This window comes from Pan paniscus, chromosome 17 (assembly GCF_029289425.2).
Source record: "Pan paniscus chromosome 17, NHGRI_mPanPan1-v2.0_pri, whole genome shotgun sequence".
In the NCBI taxonomy this organism is placed as follows: Eukaryota; Metazoa; Chordata; class Mammalia; order Primates; family Hominidae; genus Pan; species Pan paniscus.
The window spans coordinates 66,468,350-66,486,253 of record NC_073266.2 but is presented as its reverse complement, the minus strand read 5'-3'; the positions used below and the strand labels follow the sequence as shown (position 1 = coordinate 66,486,253).

At 52.3% G+C, this 17,904-nt stretch overlaps 1 protein-coding gene across 2 annotated transcripts in view; it reads left to right on the top strand.

Moving 5' to 3' along the window:
* Positions 1–331: 331 nt before the first annotated feature.
* SMAD7 (SMAD family member 7) overlaps positions 332–17,904 on the top strand; it is a 31,214-nt gene continuing 13,641 nt past the window's right edge. Inside the window, exons 1-3 of one of the 2 annotated variants that reach the window (XM_008952552.4) lie at positions 332–1,530; positions 2,909–2,962; positions 8,786–8,857. In XM_008952552.4, coding sequence (XP_008950800.2) covers positions 918–1,530; positions 2,909–2,962; positions 8,786–8,857 — 739 coding nt within the window. In that variant the 5' untranslated portion in view covers positions 332–917. Of the gene's footprint in view, positions 1,531–2,908; positions 2,963–8,782; positions 8,858–17,904 lie in introns of both variants that reach the window. The other variant, XM_008952551.4, reaches the window with a different exon arrangement.

The following is a 17,904-nucleotide window of genomic DNA, read 5'->3' as shown; positions in this document are numbered from 1 at the left end:
TTTTTGGCAGAAGAAAAGGAGAGGAAGACCAGCGGGGCTTTGCAAGGAAACGGGGGGATGTAACTCGTGGATACATTTTTCCACCCATCAAACATCTTGTTATACTTTGTAAACATTTTCTTTTTTTAAACCCCAGTTCCAGCCGGACGCCCCCAGACCTCTGAGGTTCGAAGAGGTGGTGGTTTTCATTTGGGGCTTTGCATATTTGGTTGTTAGGTTTTGCGAGAGCCTTCTTATTTTGCCAGACATCTCATGCGGGGTGAAGTCCACTCGGCCCCCTCCCCTGAGTCTTCGTGTGCACGGAATTCGAGGAGATCCGGTTACTAAGGATATAGAGGAAAAAAATAAATCGCGTGCTTGCTTTTTTTTTTTTTTAATTGCCTGCTTCTCCCCACCCCCAAATTAAGTTGCTTAGCAAGGGGGAAAGAGGCTTTTTCCTTCTTCCAACAGCCCAGCCGAACGCCTTTCGTTTTTTGCCCCCGCGGACCTTCCATGTAGGAAGCCGAGGCTGGCGAGCCCGACATTCGGGAGCCACTGCGGGGGGGCCTCTTTTTGGGGAGGCGCCGACGGGGGCAGGCTCGGCCGTCCCCAGGGAAGCGGCGGCCGGGTTCCTCCGGGGCGCGCCGGGGCCGGAGAGCCGCGCAGGGCGCGGGCCGCGCGGGGTGGGGCAGCCGGAGCGCAGGCCCCCGATCCCCGGCGGGCGCCCCCGGGCCCCCGCGCGCGCCCCGGTCTCCGGGAGACTGGCGCATGCCACGGAGCGCCCCTCGGGCCGCCGCCGCTCCTGCCCGGGCCCCTGCTGCTGCTGCTGTCGCCTGCGCCTGCTGCCCCAACTCGGCGCCCGACTTCTTCATGGTGTGCGGAGGTCATGTTCGCTCCTTAGCAGGCAAACGACTTTTCTCCTCGCCTCCTCGCCCCGCATGTTCAGGACCAAACGATCTGCGCTCGTCCGGCGTCTCTGGAGGAGCCGTGCGCCCGGCGGCGAGGACGAGGAGGAGGGCGCGGGGGGAGGTGGAGGAGGAGGCGAGCTGCGGGGAGAAGGGGCGACGGACAGCCGAGCGCATGGGGCCGGTGGCGGCGGCCCGGGCAGGGCTGGATGCTGCCTGGGCAAGGCGGTGCGAGGTGCCAAAGGTCACCACCATCCCCACCCGCCAGCCGCGGGCGCCGGCGCGGCCGGGGGCGCCGAGGCGGATCTGAAGGCGCTCACGCACTCGGTGCTCAAGAAACTGAAGGAGCGGCAGCTGGAGCTGCTGCTCCAGGCCGTGGAGTCCCGCGGCGGGACGCGCACCGCGTGCCTCCTGCTGCCCGGCCGCCTGGACTGCAGGCTGGGCCCGGGGGCGCCCGCCGGCGCGCAGCCTGCGCAGCCGCCCTCGTCCTACTCGCTCCCCCTCCTGCTGTGCAAAGTGTTCAGGTGGCCGGATCTCAGGCATTCCTCGGAAGTCAAGAGGCTGTGTTGCTGTGAATCTTACGGGAAGATCAACCCCGAGCTGGTGTGCTGCAACCCCCATCACCTTAGCCGACTCTGCGAACTAGGTGAGAAGTTGTCCCCCTACCCCCAACATTTTCCGGAGCGCCAGTGCTGGAAGAAAAGCCCCTAGGGCAGTGCGTTTGTGCAGCCATCCCTCCGGGGGGGAGTGTGCATACCCTCCTGGGAGAGTGTGCATACCCTCCTGGGAGAGTGTGCATACCCTCCTGGGAAGAGACTGGGGGCTGAAAGTAGAGAAGAGACAAGGGGAAACTCAAAGGGCATTCCCTGGGGGTTCCCTTCCAGGTTTTCTCCTGTGTTGCCCCGAAGGGGTCTACGGGCACTGCTCCTGCAGTCTGCGGTTAAAAATTAGACGCCTTCATTTCCGGATCAACAAGGGGGTGCAGAGGGAGGTGGGGGGGGGGTCACGCCTCCCCGCACCCGGAAAGACGTTGAGGTGTGTGGCCGAGTTGGATTTGGTCCAGGCCCGCCAAGGAAGGCTGGGAGAAGCGTGCTATAAAGGCTGGAAGGTCTCCGTATTTACTCCTTTAGTAAATACGGAGAATCACGTCGAACACCAGTGGCCCAGATACTGTCGTGGCCGCGCACCTTTGGAGTTTTGGGGCAAAGAGAGTTGGATGGAAGGCCGAACTGGGTATCTGTCTCCTTTCAACTCTGCCAGCCCCAGGGTGCAGAGGAACAAACCGGCAGGAGAAGTTGGGTGTCCCCTACTTTTTCCTTCCTTCCGCACAGATAAGTCTGTAGATTAGTGGGGCCCCGGCGCCTCAGTGACGTTGTCGCCTCTTACTGCGCTGGGGCCTGGGCTTCTCGGCTGAGACCCTGAAACTCCTTTCCTTTTATCCTCTCAGCTTTCTCCATTCCTTCCTTTACTCTACGTCTCTGTACACAGAGTGTGATGTGAGGGTTCACCCCGGGCGCCCGCAGATCCCCCACGTTCCCCAGCACGCTTGGGATGCATCTCCCCAGTGCGCTAGGAATGGGCAGCCCCGTGTCCCCCGCGCGAGTGCCGAGCGGACCGGCGGGGGCAGAGGTGAATTGCACGCCTGGGGGGCGGGCCGGGGCGGGGAGCCGAGGTTGCTGGGAGCTGGGTCTGGAGTCCGAGGACGGGGAGGGGGCATGGTCGCCCCCCGCCCTGTGAACTGTGAAGTGCGCGGCTCCGGCCGAGCCGGTGGTTTCCAGCCGGGCCAGCCGAGCGCGGCGGCTGCGGCCGCAGACGTGGAGGAGCGGAGCGCCGAGGCTGGCGCCAGGCGGCCTCTTTTGTTTATCTGACAGCTAAATATCAAGGCAATCACCGCCTCGCGGCCCTGCCTCCAACCCCCACAGCTAAGACAAACAGTTGGGCTAAAAGAATGCCTGTGTTATCATAAGTTTCTATCTCTCTTCTCATGGCTGGGCCTTTATTTTCTCTTGCTTTTTTAATTTCAGAGTCTCCCCCCCCTCCTTACTCCAGATACCCGATGGATTTTCTCAAACCAACTGGTGAGTAGATGATTTTTAAAATATCCTGCTTATCTTAAGTTAGAAATAGAGCCTCTAGAACCTGGCTTTTTGTGTGTAGGCAAAGGCTTGGGGAGGTGCTGGGCTTCACGTTGGTTCTAGGTTTCCTCTGTTGGAAGTTTGGTGAATTTTTCTGTTGTGGCTGGGGTTTTTGCTGTTTTTGCAAAGACGTTCCCTTGATATGCTTTACATTTTGTTCCTTTTTCATGTATTTGTGCTGTGTAGCCGGTGGGCTCAGCTTTAACACGTGGAAGCTTTAGTCCAGAGAGAAGTGTCTTGGAAACCAAATAGGACTGGTTGATGGGGATAACTCGGAGACTTAGTGAGTGCCAGGAGCATCAGTGGGAATAATGGAAAGGGTGATTCGATAGATGGGAAGAAGGTTTAAAAAGGTGCAAAGAAGACTTTGGTCTGGGGTAGACACTAGAACTTTTCAGAAGTATAGGCAACAGCCAGTAAAAGGGGGGTAGGTTCCTCCTGCTCCAGTCACCTGCAAGTCAGTCCTCTCCCGGGGTTTTCTCAGTATTCGCCATAGGGGCTATCAAAGTTTGGAGCATAGCTCTGCCTGTCTGCTGCTTTGTCACTGGCTGGCATGAAGCCACGGCAGAAGCCCATTTGAGACTGGCACCAGCCCTGTTGTGGTTGTCTGCATTCAACTTCTGGCCGGCAGCAGCACAGGGGTCCATCCTCTGGACATCACAGTGCTGGGGACAGGGTCAGCAAAATGAACTTGGGGGTGACAACAAGGACAAACCCAAATTCCTGGAGCTCCCTCTTACAGTAGGAGATAGATCTGTTTGCTAAAAGTACAGGTTGTATGTAACCTTGGTTTTTGTGCCTGTATACTGGTGCCTGAAAAAACATTAATACTTGGGACATTTTTATTTTGCCAAGGTTCTGGGAGAAGGAAAAGTGAAGGGTTGGGCACTATTTAGCTCCTGGAATTCTGCAAGTCCTTCCGCCTCCTGCGTTTTGGCTGTTGGGCCTTTCCCCCCACTAATTAAAAGTTTTGCTGGGGCGTTGTCATAAATTAAATACTTTAATGAACGTGTAACCGAAGCCCATACTCTGCAGCCAGTCCTCCTGGGACTCTACCAGCTCCCTCAAGTTGGGAAGGCGTTCCTGCTTGCCTGGTGCCGGTCTAATAAGTGGCCCGCAAAGCATGTGATATTTTGCTTTCGATTTACAAAACACCAGATAAATGGTTATTAATGAGGAGATACCCAGCTCTCTGTATTTGTAACAAACGTTAACTGGAATTACCAAGCTCTGTTTTCCTAAAGACTGTAACTTGACTGGGTTTTGGCTTAAAGAATCAAGAATTCTTTTATGAAGTTCGTTTTCCAAGGGGCCACCTCTGACCTGTTTTTGTTTGTCCTTCCATATTCTTCAAATTTGGAGGTTTTCCTTAAAAGAGAGAGAACAGTGACCTTAGCCCCAGGGATAAAGACCAGCAGGGGTAAATGTTCCCAGAAACCTCCAAAAACCATAGAAAAGGAAGGCCATGTTCCCTTGGGTTTCCTGCAGAGACACTGGGATAAATCTGTTCTCAGGATTTAAGCAGTCATTCTGCCAGGCCAGGGCCTCATTTTCGGTGAGTGGAGTGATATATTTATTCATTAGCAAGTGTTGACATTAGGTAGCAAAATGTGTGTAAACAGAGAAGCCACAAAGACAGGAATGTGCCATTTCCAAGGGGGAGAAAAGTTCTCCAGATCAGCCAATAGGAAGTGATTAACCTGCCAATCGGAAACTAAGACAGCTGGTTACTCACCCAAAACGTTTTGTTGAAAATAGAACAAAAAAAGAAATGAGAAAAGGCGCTGCTGTGTAAGAATTTAGCATCAGTAATAGACAAAGCCCCCATGAAGGGAATTGTCCTGCCACATTGGAGGACAGCCAGGTCTGGAGCTGGAGCACACCCCCCTCTCACAGGTCTGGGGCTGGTTTTGCCAGCTGCTGTGGCCGGGGGCATTGAGGTCAGACCACAGATGGGCGCTGACCCAGGTCTTCATCCCCATTTTGCGTATGGGAGAATGTTTGGCCCGGGAATCTACATGGACCATTTACATTCTTCAGTTTCTATGTCCCTTAGGTTGAATTTTTGGTCTTGGGTTACTAGATGAAACAGGCACAAAGTTTTACAGTGGACAACTGTTAAAATCTTAACCAGTTGCACAACTAAAGGAATACATCCTGTGAAGTCTCCATCTTAGGAAAAGGTGATGGGAATGGGGCTGGGGCCTGGTACCCTGCAGCCTTTGGAGACACAGAGGGCTCAAAGCTAGGAACTCCATTTTGCTATAATTTAAGCCACTCCACTCAGCATCTGGGAGGCCTGGACTTTAGACACCTAGGTACTGTGTGGTCCAACCAGCAGAGCCTTCTTTGAAAGAGTGTTCACATGACTGAACCTAGGGGAGGCCAGTTGTGACTTGTGGCTGTCAGAAGTCAGAAAGACACCCCCACTTCCGCATCCCACAAGAAGTCAGAATTTGCTGTTTAAAGCTGGATCTCGGGGATAGCTGTGTGGGCTCTGCTTCCCGTGTTTCATTGTATCTGATGGTCTGAAAGGTTTGAGGAATGGCTGGCCTTGGGGGGTTGCTGGGTGAGCTCTTGAGGGACCCAGGTGGCCAGTATCCATTGGCAGATCCAGCCTGCAAATCCAGATCGGAAGTCTGGCGTCTTGACCTGAGATCTGGCACCGTGTTTCCCTCTTAACCGAGGTCCCTCTTAACTTTTCTAGGCCTCTTTTAAAATCAGCATGATGAAAGAGATTAGGTCATTCATTCATTTATTCATTCATTGGTTCAGTCATTCATTTTACAGGCATGATGATGTGCCTACCTAGAAATTTGAGGATTCCGATGCAGTGCTGTGTTCTTTTTTTTTCCGAGACAGTCTCACTCTGTGCCCAGGCTGGAGTGCAGTGGCCCGATCTCGGCTCACTGCAAGCTCCACCTCCCAGGTTCACACCATTGTCCTGCCTCAGCCTCCCGAGCAGCTGGGACTACAGGTGCCCGTCACCATGCCCAGCTAATTTTTTGTATTTTTAGTAGAGACGGGGTTTCACCGAGTTAGCCAGGATGGTCTGGATCTCCTGACCTCGTGTGATCCGCCCACCTCAGCCTCCCAAAGTGCTGGGATTACAGGCGTGAGCCACCGCACCTGGCAGTGCTGTGTTCTTTTATAACCAGGGTTCATTTGAGTTCTGGGTTGGTTGAACTACCTGGGGCAGAGCTGGGACCCTTGGGGTACAGTGGTGAGTAGGGGCTCCTCTGTCTTTAACAGTACTTAGGAAGCTCAGAACGCAGTTGCTGAGACTATCGTGGGACTCCCAGCTCCTTTACCTTGTACTCATTCTCAATAGTTCACTCCTTGGCTGCTCCCCAGGGTTGGGTTTTCAAAGACTCTGTTGGAGCTGCTCGGAGAAAGGAATGAGTCTTTTTCTCTCGCAGAACCTAGTGCTTACCAAGTGCTTGATAACACTTAGTGTTGCGTGAGTCAGGAGTGGCCTAGAGCTTCTGTCTGCCAGCCAGCCTGGGCTCTGGGGAACAGGCGACACAGGCCTAAGGTGAGACCCTGACTTCAGAGATCTGTCTATGCGGAGCTTTTCTGTGGGTGAGAGATGGAGGTATGGCTCCTTTAACCTTGAGGCCAGTCTGGATGGCGTGGCCACCTCCAGGAAAGAGGGTAGGGACTCCATAGCCTGCCTGGGGAGTGAGAGCCATGGGATAGGGCTGGACTCTTGGGAATAGCCCAGCTCACTGGGTGGCCCTTTGAGCTAGTCAGTGACGCCTCAGTTTACCTGGCTGCCTATGGAACAGGTATACTTTGCTTCTTCACAGGGGTGGTAGGGAGGCTTAATTAACGTTTGTAAATCCCTCTTGAGATCAAAGCCACTGCAGAAGGGCAGAGCACCATTTCACAAAAATGCTTGTGGTTGCCTGTGTGGAGCTGGCTTACCTTTGATCTGAGATGGGCTGACACCCTGAATGTGGTCTCAGCTCTGCTCTGAGATGCCCGGCTTTTCCTTTGAAACACACCTTGCCCCTGGGATTCTGCCAGCCAAAGGTGGCGGGGAGTGGCTGTGGATAAGTCATCATGTTTAATGTGGGGGTGTCTTCCATCTGGGAGGAGTGGGTGGAGGAGAGGGTTGAGAAGCCTATCTCTAGAAAATGATGAAGGCCATCAAAATGGTTTAGAAAGTGCAGGGTATACACCATTTAACAAGTAACTCCATTTCCTGCCTGCCTCTATTGTTTTCTGTTTGATTAAGTGTATCCTGTAAAACTGTATATTCCTGTTAGGAATTAGACTTTACCCTGATAAAATGAGATTACACACACAGTCTTCTTTCCCCCGTACCCATCGCAGCCACCTCACCCCCACGCCTGCCTCCACTTCTGCCCCTCGCCCGCTTAGGAGAGTTCTTGAAAAGTTGTCCTTCCAGCCTTGAGAATGTGGGAGAGGGAGTGACCCTGAGTTAGAGAGAGAAACTTAGCATTAAGAGGGGCAGACAGCAGAAACCCAGAGATGGTTTGGGGCTATGTGTAGGCCACTAAAGGATTCCCATGGGCTACTTGCCCGTCTGCTCTTTTTTTTTTGCCTTTCCTATTTGCCAGCATGGCCAAGTGGTTCCAACTGGAAACCCACAGGGACATTGTCCTGGTGGCCTGGGGTAGGAGGCCTGGTGTCTGCACGATCCAACCTGTTGTGTTTGCTGCGGACCTGGGCAGCACCTTTCCTTAGCCGGGCTCTCTCCTAGGACTTCAGGGAGTTTGGCGCTGCCAGTGGTGCATGACAAGCTTACAGGGTCTTGTGTATTTGTGTTTCATGGGACTAATGAGTTGTGGTTCATGGACATTAGGTTTTGCTTTAATTGCTTGGAGGGCGGTTGTGGAGACTCTGTTTCTCAGCTGGAATTGTCATTATCCTCATTAACGGTGAGGTCACTGTGCAGAGTACCTGAGGGTGACAGAAGTTGAAGAGAAGTCTAGTTAAGGGCAGATGCAATCTAAAGGTAAAAATCAGTGAGGAAACTCCGAGTGTTGGGTGCCAAACGTTTTATAGGAACTGAGGGCAGAGAGCCTTAGCAGGTCTGGGGTTGCCTGGGAAGGTTTCCAGAGATGAGGGGTTTGGACTAGCCCGGGAGAGGTAGAACATTTCCCCTCCGGCTCGGAGCCTTGCTGAGAATGTTCTCTGTCTTGATCTGGTGGTGGTTACACAGGTGTATACATGAGTAACATTCATTGCGTCTACTTGGGATTTTGTATACTTTGCTCTACTTAAGTTAGTCCTCAATTAAAAAGGGGGAAAGAAGTCCTGGCAGCCCAACATCAATCTTGAGAATGTTTTCAAGAACTGGGAAACCTGTCTTTAAAAGGATGAAGGCAGAGAGGACATGGGCTCCAAGGAGAGAGGCTTCTGCCCTTGATGAGGGATGACAGAGCAACCAGGGTTGAGAAAGTCCAACCCAAACCTCCTTTGACCTTGGGAATCACCTGGTATCCGTAATGGGGGACTGGTAATGCAAGAGAAATTCCAGCCAGTCTCATTGAGCCTGACTCGAGTAATGATTAACTGGCCGCCCGGAGCCCAGACGGGTGACAAGGTGCTGTGGTCTGTCTTACGATGGGCAGTGAAGCCTGAGCAGACCATTAATAATCAGCATCAAGGCCGCGAGTCAGCCTTTTGGAATGTGTGGTTTGTCTTTCATGCTGTTTAGAGCGTGCTTAAAGATGGATCTTGGTGTTTTTATTTGTGTATTTATTTCTTTCTCTCCCCTTTTCAAATCCACAGCAGACTGTCCAGATGCTGTGCCTTCCTCCGCTGAAACAGGGGGAACGAATTATCTGGCCCCTGGGGGGCTTTCAGGTAAGATGCTTTCTCTTATTTTCCTGGCAATTCCAACGTTTTTTGAAATTGCTAAAGACTGGAGGAATGGGGGTGGCCTTCTGCCACCCCAGCTGGTCTGGACTTCATTCTCATTTTTATATGCCTTAAGTTGGATGCATCGGTGGTGACATTGTGGAGCCCTTCAGCTCCTCATCCTGCAGTCCTTTACGCTCTGGACACTGGATCCGTTCCGTGGACGGGGAGACAAGAGCGAGCTGGGGACTGCTTTGGTGTGTGAAGTGTTGCCCGGTTATTTTTAAGCAGCTCCTGGCTTGGGGGGCTTCAGCTTGGTGACTTTGGTGTCATTAACTCATGCATTTGAGCTCTTTTTTTGCTTTTGCTCTTTGCGCATGGGGGATGTAAAGGGAATGGACCCACCTTTAGGGAACTTGTTGAAGACAGATCTCAAGCGTCCGATGGGATTTCAGAGTAGATCTGAGGCTTCCCTCCCAAGTTCTGATTCCCAGCCCAGCTTGCTGCAGGATTTTGCAGCACATGTCTGGGGCTGGGAGCACCAGGGTGGGAGCACTGCCAACAGTAGGAGCTGTAATTTTTCCCTAGCGGGGCAGGTTTTCCTCAGGGCTCACAGGTATGCGTGAAGGCCTGGAATGCCAGTGCTGGGGGGTCACGGGGCTGGCTGACAGGCACGGGGTAGCCAGAGCATTGTTGTTCCTGAGGATGCGAAAAGAGGGCAGTACTTAGAGAAACTCACTGGTTATGTACATGGGACGCATTTCATGTTGTTCTGAAGAAATCCTATTTCTACCTGTTTTTCCATCCCCACCATGTCATCACTAGATTTTCTAAGAACTGGCTGAAGCAAGAGGGAAAACGACCTTAAAAACAGAAATTCCAGCAGAGTTTTGGGCATTTGGCATTTCCTTGCCTGTAGGATCACGTGGTAGCAGCTCGAATAGAAGCTGTGCCCTGTTGTGGTGTATCCTCTTGTGTGAGGGGCACCCTTTTTTGTGGGGTGCCTGCTCTGACTACTTGGTGGTGTGTCCTCCATGGCTGGCTCAGGCAAAGTTCATTCCCAGACGGCTCCCTCCCCGGCTCTCCTCTTCAGGAACTGAGCTTGCTGAGAACGTCTTTAGGGAGACCCTTGTTTGTTTTCATTTCAATGCAATATATACTCTGTTATCCGAGACTGAGGGTATTGTTTACTCAAAGCTTCTAATGAGAATTGAGCAGGAAAAAGAGGGACCTAGAGAAGGGAGGGGGCTTCAGGCAGTACGGTGGGAGTGGACAGAGGAGTTGAGGGAGAAAAGGCAGCAGTGTGTGAACTGCATCTTTTCTGCTTTCTAAGGCTGAGAGAGTTCTTGAAAGAAAGAAGGCCAATGAGAGGAAAGGGTCTCAGCAGAATAACACGCTCAGGATGTTGTTAGATGGTTTTATTTTTTAAACCCTGAATGTGCAGGGAGGAGCCCCGGCCCCTCCAAACCACATGAAATAAGCAAGGGAAGTGGCAGCTTTTGAAAGGGTCCTTTCGGAAGGTTTGTCTTATTGATAACATCTTGTCTGTCTCCCCTGCCAGAGGAAATGACGACACCAGGCTGAGATACCAGCCTGAGTGCCTCGTCACTCGCCCGTGCCATGTGACCTGTGAAGCCCTCAGGAGATGGGTGGGCTTTTTTTTTTTTTCTTTTTTGACAAAGTCTCGCTCTGTCGCCCAGGCTGGAGTGCAGTGGCGCGATTTCGGCTCACACAGACGGAGTCTTGCTCTGTCACCAGGCTGGAGTGCAGTGGCGCGATTTCGGCTCACTGCAACCTCCACCTCCCAGGTTCAAGCAATTCTCCTGCCTCAGCCTCCCAAGTAGCTGGGATTACAGGCATCCACCACTGTGCCCAGCTAATTTTTTGTATTTTTAGTAGAGATGGGGTTTCGCCATGTTGGCCAGGCTGGTCTTGAACTCCTGACCTCGGATGATCCACCCACCCTTTCCTCCCCAAGTGCTGAGATTACAGGTGTGAGCCACTGCGCCGGGCCGATGGGTGGGCTTTTTTTCCCCAAAGCTCTTCCAGTCCTAGAAAGAAACTGGGGGTAAAACAATCATTAACTCCTTCCCCTCACCCCTCCAGGTAATTGTAGACACAGATATTAATAAGGAGCTGCCAGGAAGAAGCAGTGACTCTCTGAAGGGCAGTGTGGCTTCAGAAGACTGCAGAGAGAAAAGAGGGGGCCTTCCACATGGAAAGAGCATTTGTTTTGAATTTCAGCTCTTGATTTACTAATTCCAAAGGCTTCAAAGTTTGAGCTCTTTCTTCTTTCCGTTCAGAGTTGGTGCAGTGTATTCATAATGGGCCACGGTGGGGAGGGTACACTGTTTTGGGGTTTGATGTCACTGGCTTGGGGGCGTCTGGAGGGGAGGTGATGGGCACGGAGAAAACCTAGGGCTGTCCTCTTTGTAGCGAGAATGCCTTCCAAAAGGGAACTTTATTGGCCCCTGTCCAGGGCAGAGAGTTTTGTAAATGGAGAAAGCCCAAATCTCCTCCTTTTCAAGAAGTTGATCGTTCCATGGGGGGTGGCCTGGGTGTGTCTGCCTTGCTGTGGATGAGGCCAGTGGCTGGATGTGGCAGGGCTGGATGGGGGAAGGGGCATAGCAGACACTGAGGTTGGGGGGTGGGAGCCTGGCAGCAAGGTGGGGAGCAGTGAAAACTGAGGAGTTTCTCCCTCCTCCTCCTTGAAATAACCTCTCTGAGCCTCTTTCACAGGCCCTGTGTGCTGTTTTGCTTCCTGTCCTGCCCTGGCTGAGAGCGGGCTTAATGAATGGGGCTCAGTTTAGGGTGGGAGGAAGGTCGGCAGCAGGAGCCAGGGCTTGATTCTCTTGGCAAGGGAAGAAGGGAAAGAAAAAACAGCCGAATGTGAAAATGTGGTGCCTCGGAGGTGGGGGTGGGGTGTGCTCAAAGGCCCGTCCTCTCCTGAAATGCAGGGGTGACTCCAAGGCTGGCCCTTCCCTTTCCTGCGCCCTTGCAAACTGCCCGGGAGGAAGGGGAGTGGGCGGGTAGGAGCCCGGGGGCGGGGCTGCTGGCTGCAGGTTGGAATTCCAGCATTGCAGCTTTGTTTTGGGGGGGTGTGGGGGGGTGGGTAGACGACAGGCCTGGTCGTTAGGGACTTGCAGTGAAACACACCCCACCCCTGCAAGTTTCCTCGGTCTGGGAAAACGGGACATTTTTAGAAGGCAGTGACTTGCTTCCAGGAGATTGTACTTTCATTTTTGACAGCTGGCTCTCTGAGACAGATGGATTGCTGGGTGCAATCTTGTGTGTGTATGTGTGTGTGTGTGTTGGGGGGGTGGGTGAGTGGGTGGGTGGGTGTTGCCGCAGACGTACAGATAGACAATCCCGTGCGCAAACACATGAGAGCGTGCGGGTGCCCACAGGCAGGCTCTGGGATAGGGTGGGTCCCTGTCGCTGGGGTGGGTTGATGTCAGGGCGGCCTCTCCAAGAGGTTGTGGACTTGTGGGGTGGAGTTTGTGGATTGATTCTGCTTTGTGATTTGGCAGTCTGTGCCTGACTCTCTGGGATGGATGTCTTTTGAAAGGCATGCAACTCCAGAACAGGTCCTTGCTGCTGCTTGGACATGGATGTGTCATGGCTCAGGAAGATCACCTGGGAGAGGTCTGATGTAGCTGGGAAGCCTCTAGGCTCAGCTCCGTCGTGGAAATGGAAAGGATTTGCTCCCAGAGCTTTCCGGGGATCACTGGGAATGCAGAGCATGTGTTGGAAGCTATCATCTTTGCAGCCTCCATCTGGAGTTTCTGTCTGGGGGCTTTCATTTTGCCTGTCTGCTGTCCTGGTTTGAGTGGGTTGAGGGAGCAGCATCTCCCTTGTGAGTTGTAGGTTATTCAGCTGCAGACTCATCTTCTAGCCTCCTCCTTTATATATGAATGTCTGGAGCTGGCTGGGCCTCAGCCATATGGACCTGCCCAGTTAGGGTAGGGATTGGAAGCCAGCAACCACTTGTAGTTATTTAAACTTCAAAAGAAGTGCTCCCATGGATCTCAAGGAGGGAGGTAGGAGGCAGTGGAGACAGAAGTGCTCACGTGTCCTGGGAAACTCCATCTCTTGGCTGTGCAAAGTCATGCTTGTTGGAGAGACCCGGCACCATGCCTCCAACCCAAGGGTGGCCAACTCTTTTGCTAAGGTCTTGAGATTCATATGTGGCTACTAGTTCCCAAGTCTGGGGGATGGGAGCGTCCTTGAGTCAGTATCCATTCAGCATCCAAGGATGTTTCTGTCTCCTTCTCTTTGATCCTTGCTGGCATCTGTCATAGTCTCAGAGGAGAGCCTTCAAAAATACCTATATAATCTGAAAATGCACCCCTGGCTCAGTCCACAGTTGACTTGGGCTCAAACCAAGTAGCTTAGGAAACATTGCTCCATCCTGTTTTAAGGAAAGTTAATCAGCTGCACGTGAACAATTATTCATTGTCTGGCTTGGAATTGTGATCATGAACTGGGAACCTGGGCCTGGGCGCCTGTTGCTCTGCTTTTAAATTAAGTCACCTCCCCCTGCCTGGCTACAAAACAGCTCATGGTTTCACTGAGGTCTCTAATGCCATTGTGGAGTGAGGGCAGGGGGCACAGGTTGAGCTCACAGGCATGTGGGCCTTTCACCCAAGTGCTCATGAGCGTGGACTTTGGGGGACTCAGGTGGACAGGTGCTTGTGACCATGAGCAAGCTCCTTCCTTCCCATCCCCTTAGTACCCTGCAGGCCACTGTGAGAAATGACAGTCTAGAACTCAGGGGACACCTTCTGCCTCTCCTTAAACACCTGCCAACAGGATGAGTCAGGGCTAGGGCGGGCTCACCTGGTGCACACCCACACCCTGGTGAAGACCAGTCCTGGACCCCGCCTCTTCTGCAGTGCCCCAGGTCATGCACTTCCCCCTGGAGAAGGGCTTACTGATAAAACCCCTTTTGTCCTGGAAAGAATGAGGCAGTCCGGCAGGGGTTAAATACAGGGTGACAGCATTTAAAATCTCTGGAGCAAATTTGGGCTGCTCTGCCGGCCAGACAAGATGGTCTGCTGCCGCCTCACGCATCCTGTCCCCAGGCTGAACTGGGCCAGCAAAGGGGGAGGGCCAGGTGAAGGCCAGGCTTTGGGTGGTGTCACTTTTGGTGACACTGTAGCATGCTGATTGCCCCTCACTTCCTACACACACACACACATACACACACACACACACACACACACACGCCTTTACTTAGCAAAGCCTGACTGTAGCTGCGTAGACTTGTACACCTATGGGACCTCCGTGGCAAGCTCAGAGCCGGTGGAGCAGTGAAAAGGGAGGAAATGCCGAAGAATTCATGATCAAGTTTGGCTTCCTTTGCTTCTTTTTAAAATTTTTTAATTTTTTAATTTTTTTTTTTTTAATTCGAGATGGAGTTTTGCTCTGTCGCCCAGGCTGGAGTGCAATGGCAGGATCTCGAGTCACTGCAACCTCTGCCTCCTGGATTCAAGGGACTCTCCTGCCTCAGCCTCTGAGTAGTTGGATTGCAGGCGTGCACCACCACGCCCGGCTAATTTGTGTACTTTTTTGTAGAGAGAGGGTTTTGCCATGTTGGTCAGGCTGGTCTCGAACTCCTGACCTCAGGTGATCTGCCCGCCTTGGCCTCCCAAAGTGCCGGGATTCCAGGCATGAGCCACTGCGCCCGGCCTCTTTGCTCCTTTATTATTGTTGTTACTGTGCCATAATTCCTTGCAGAATTATGATGGCCAGGCTGGTCTTTACTCCCTTCGGTCCAGGCCTTGAACTCGGAGCAGCACCCTCAAAGCAGTTGTCTTCACCTGGCAGAAGAAAAAAAAGGTGTAAAGTGCTGGTTCCTGGACTTGCTCGCACACTAAAATCCCTCGGGATTCAGCTTCCCAGATAGCTTTTTTGCTTCTTTGTAGAGACGTTTGAGAGAAAACTATTATTAACTATACATGGTCCACTGTTTTGCTTTGCTGTCATGAATGGGATTGTAAAAGGGACCCATGGGACCGGGTTTCCTTTTGGGACGATGAAAATGTTCTGGAACTGTAGAGTGGTGATGGTTGCACAGTTCACCGAATGTATTCAATGCCATTGGTGGCACATTTTAAGTTATGTGTATTTTACCACAAGTTTGACCAAAAAATGGCCAGCGGTAGGTTTTAAATACATGTAGATACTTGGATAATCTATAAGGAACAGTGATTGTGGAGAGTAAAATTGGAGAGACTTCTGTTAGTTGCCTGGGACCTGATGATGGTAGACACTTGTTTTGGTGGCAGCCCTGAGGTCACATGGGAAATACATTGATGGACCAGGGAGCAAGGCTGGTAGCCTGCCTGGGATCTCGTGTGTGTGTGTGTGTGTGTGTGTGTGTGTGTGTGTGTGTGTGTGTGTGTGTGTTTTGAGATGGAGTCTCACTCTGTCACCCTGGCTGGAGGGCAGTGGCATGATCTCGGTTCACTACAACCTCCACCTCCTGGGTTCAAGCCATTCTCATGCCTCAGTATCCCTAGCAGCTGGGATTACAGGCGTGCCACACCATGCCTGGCTAATTTTTTTCTAGTAGAAAGGGCGTTTCACCATGTTGGCCAGACTGGTCTCGAACTCCTAACCTCAAGTGATCCTCCCGACTTAGCCTCCCAAAGTGCTGGCATTATAGGCGTGCGCCACCACGCCTGGCCTTCTGCTGTGTGTTACCTGAGCAAGCAGACACATCTGTGCTGATCCTTCGACCTTCCTTTTTTCTTCGTGGGTTCCAGAAATGAGAGACAGGAAAGTTCCCTCTGGTTTGATTCCCAGCCTGACTTTTCTGCTGGGGGAAGTGAATATGCTTGTTCTCACTCTGCGGGGTCCCCCTGGCCTGCCCATCCCAGTGACTGTGAACCAGGGTGGTGCCAGGGTTGGCTCCAAAAGCTGGTGATCCAGACCCTTCCTGGGCCGCTGGAGACCCCAGTCCCTGTGATGTCCTTGCCCAAGTTCTAGGGCTGCAGTGGCCGCAGGTGACTGGCCCGGGCACCCTCCCTTTGCGGGAGCCTCGTGAAAGGATACTGTAAGCACAGCCGCAGGGAGGTCACCACTGGCCCTACCACCTCTCGCTCGGTATTGAATGGCTAGCCCCAAGGCTGGCTGCCTGCCTACTGTCACACAGAGGCTTCCTCTCCAGGCTATTTTCAGCGGGAAGATATTATTAACTGCTGAGGCACAGTTCTCAATTTAGTGGTTAACACACCAAGAAAGCAACACTCACCTGATCCCGGCCACTCTACCTAAACCTGTTGGCTCACTTGGGGGACTCGGCTGCCCCCCAGCCTCTCTGTTTCTCTCTGTGGGTTCACCTGGGAGATGTGGGCTTCCACTCCCATGGAAGGTGCCCCTGTGGATTCAGTATCTGCTAGAGAGAGAACCAGGCTTCTTATGAAGCCAACTCTTAAAAGGTGTAGAAAATGATCGTATTTATACTCTAAGATGGGGACATTTTTTGATAGGGGTGGGCACTGGCTGGGAAAAGGGACTTTCAGCGGTGTTGAGGACAGTTATTTAAAACAGGGTGATAACTTTCACCTTGTAAGTTAACAGGAAATATTGGGACAAGACAGGAAATTGCATCATCTTTTTTTTGAGAATAACTCCAGAAAAAAGTGGTTCGTGAAAGGTAGTGGCTGAGAAACGGCTAGCCTGTTTTCTGTTTTGTGTTTTTTTTTCTTCCCTTCCACTCCCACGAGAACGTGCAGGCCATTTTCTTTAAGAAAGAGGCTGTTTGAGAACTTTATGTTATTTTTATTATTTAAAAAAATATTTTACCAGAAGGGTCACCTTCAGTTGAAATGTTAACTGCCGCCTTATTTCCCATTTTACTAAAGAATCTTTCATGACTTTTTCAGCTTCCTTCCCCAAATGGTAAGGCCAAGCAGCTCTTGGCTGGAAGCTAATTTTGGTTTGGCTGCGGAGTCCTCAACACTGAGCCCCACCCAGTGTCATTAGCTCAGTTTTAACTTGCAAAAAAAAGATTGTATTTTTTTTTGATGGGGGGTACGTAAGAATTTACTCACGCCTTTAGCCTTTTTACCCACCCCCGGTACTGCCTTCCCCTAACAGAGGCACCTGGCACTTAGCCGCTGGGAACTCAGGGCTGCCTTCGTATTTTCAAGCCACCGTGTCCCCCTCATCCTGCAGGAGTTCTGTAACTTTCCTGAGACTATTTCTAGGGTGCTAGTGAGGAGTGGAGGGGAAATGGGTCTTGGAGCTGCCCCGGTACAGCTGTGTCCAGTAACGGTGCTGTGCTTTGGAGGAAGGAGTGATATGGTTCACCTAGAAGCATCTCCCAGAGAGGGGGCTTATCACAGCCCTACAGTGGTGTAGATAAGGTCCAGTTCCATTTTTTGTCTCTGGGTTTCTAAATCCCCTCTTTGTTGATGTCATTGTTCTAATGACACAGGGCATGGGACAGTGCCCCGGCCCGTGCTGCCAAGGAGCCATCTTTAGGATAGAGACCAGAAAGAAAGAGACCTGTGTGTGTGGCTGGCCCGCTCTCCACTCACGCTCACCCCCACCCTCCCAGCTTTTTCCTTAGCGTGCTTTGTTTTGTTTTCATAACACAACAAGGGCCCTGGGGTGTGTAAAAGCATTGTTGAACACTTGGTGAGGGTAACTTGTCCAAACAGAGCAGGACGCCAAAGCAGAATGCTGTGGGCAGGTGGTGTGCCCACAGAGGTTGGCGGGCCGGCGCCTGCCTTGGAAACACCTCTCAGTGGCATATGCCGCGGCGGCTGAGTGTGACCTAGTGCAGAACAGGGCTTCTCTCTTGTGTCCTCCGTGGGGAGTCCGGGAGAGGGACTTGGTCCTTCTGGCTGACTCCCTGCTTGGAAGGTGTGCTCCCCTCTCAGGTGGGTTCACATGTGCCTCCCTCTGCCGGGTGTGAAGCTAGGTGGGCCCGCTGCTTTGGAAGAAGCCAGTGTGTCCCTGTGGTTTGTTTATGGAGCAGATATGTATTGACACCTATTATGTGCCAGGCTGTGTGCTGTGCAAAGGACCAGTTCCTGGGC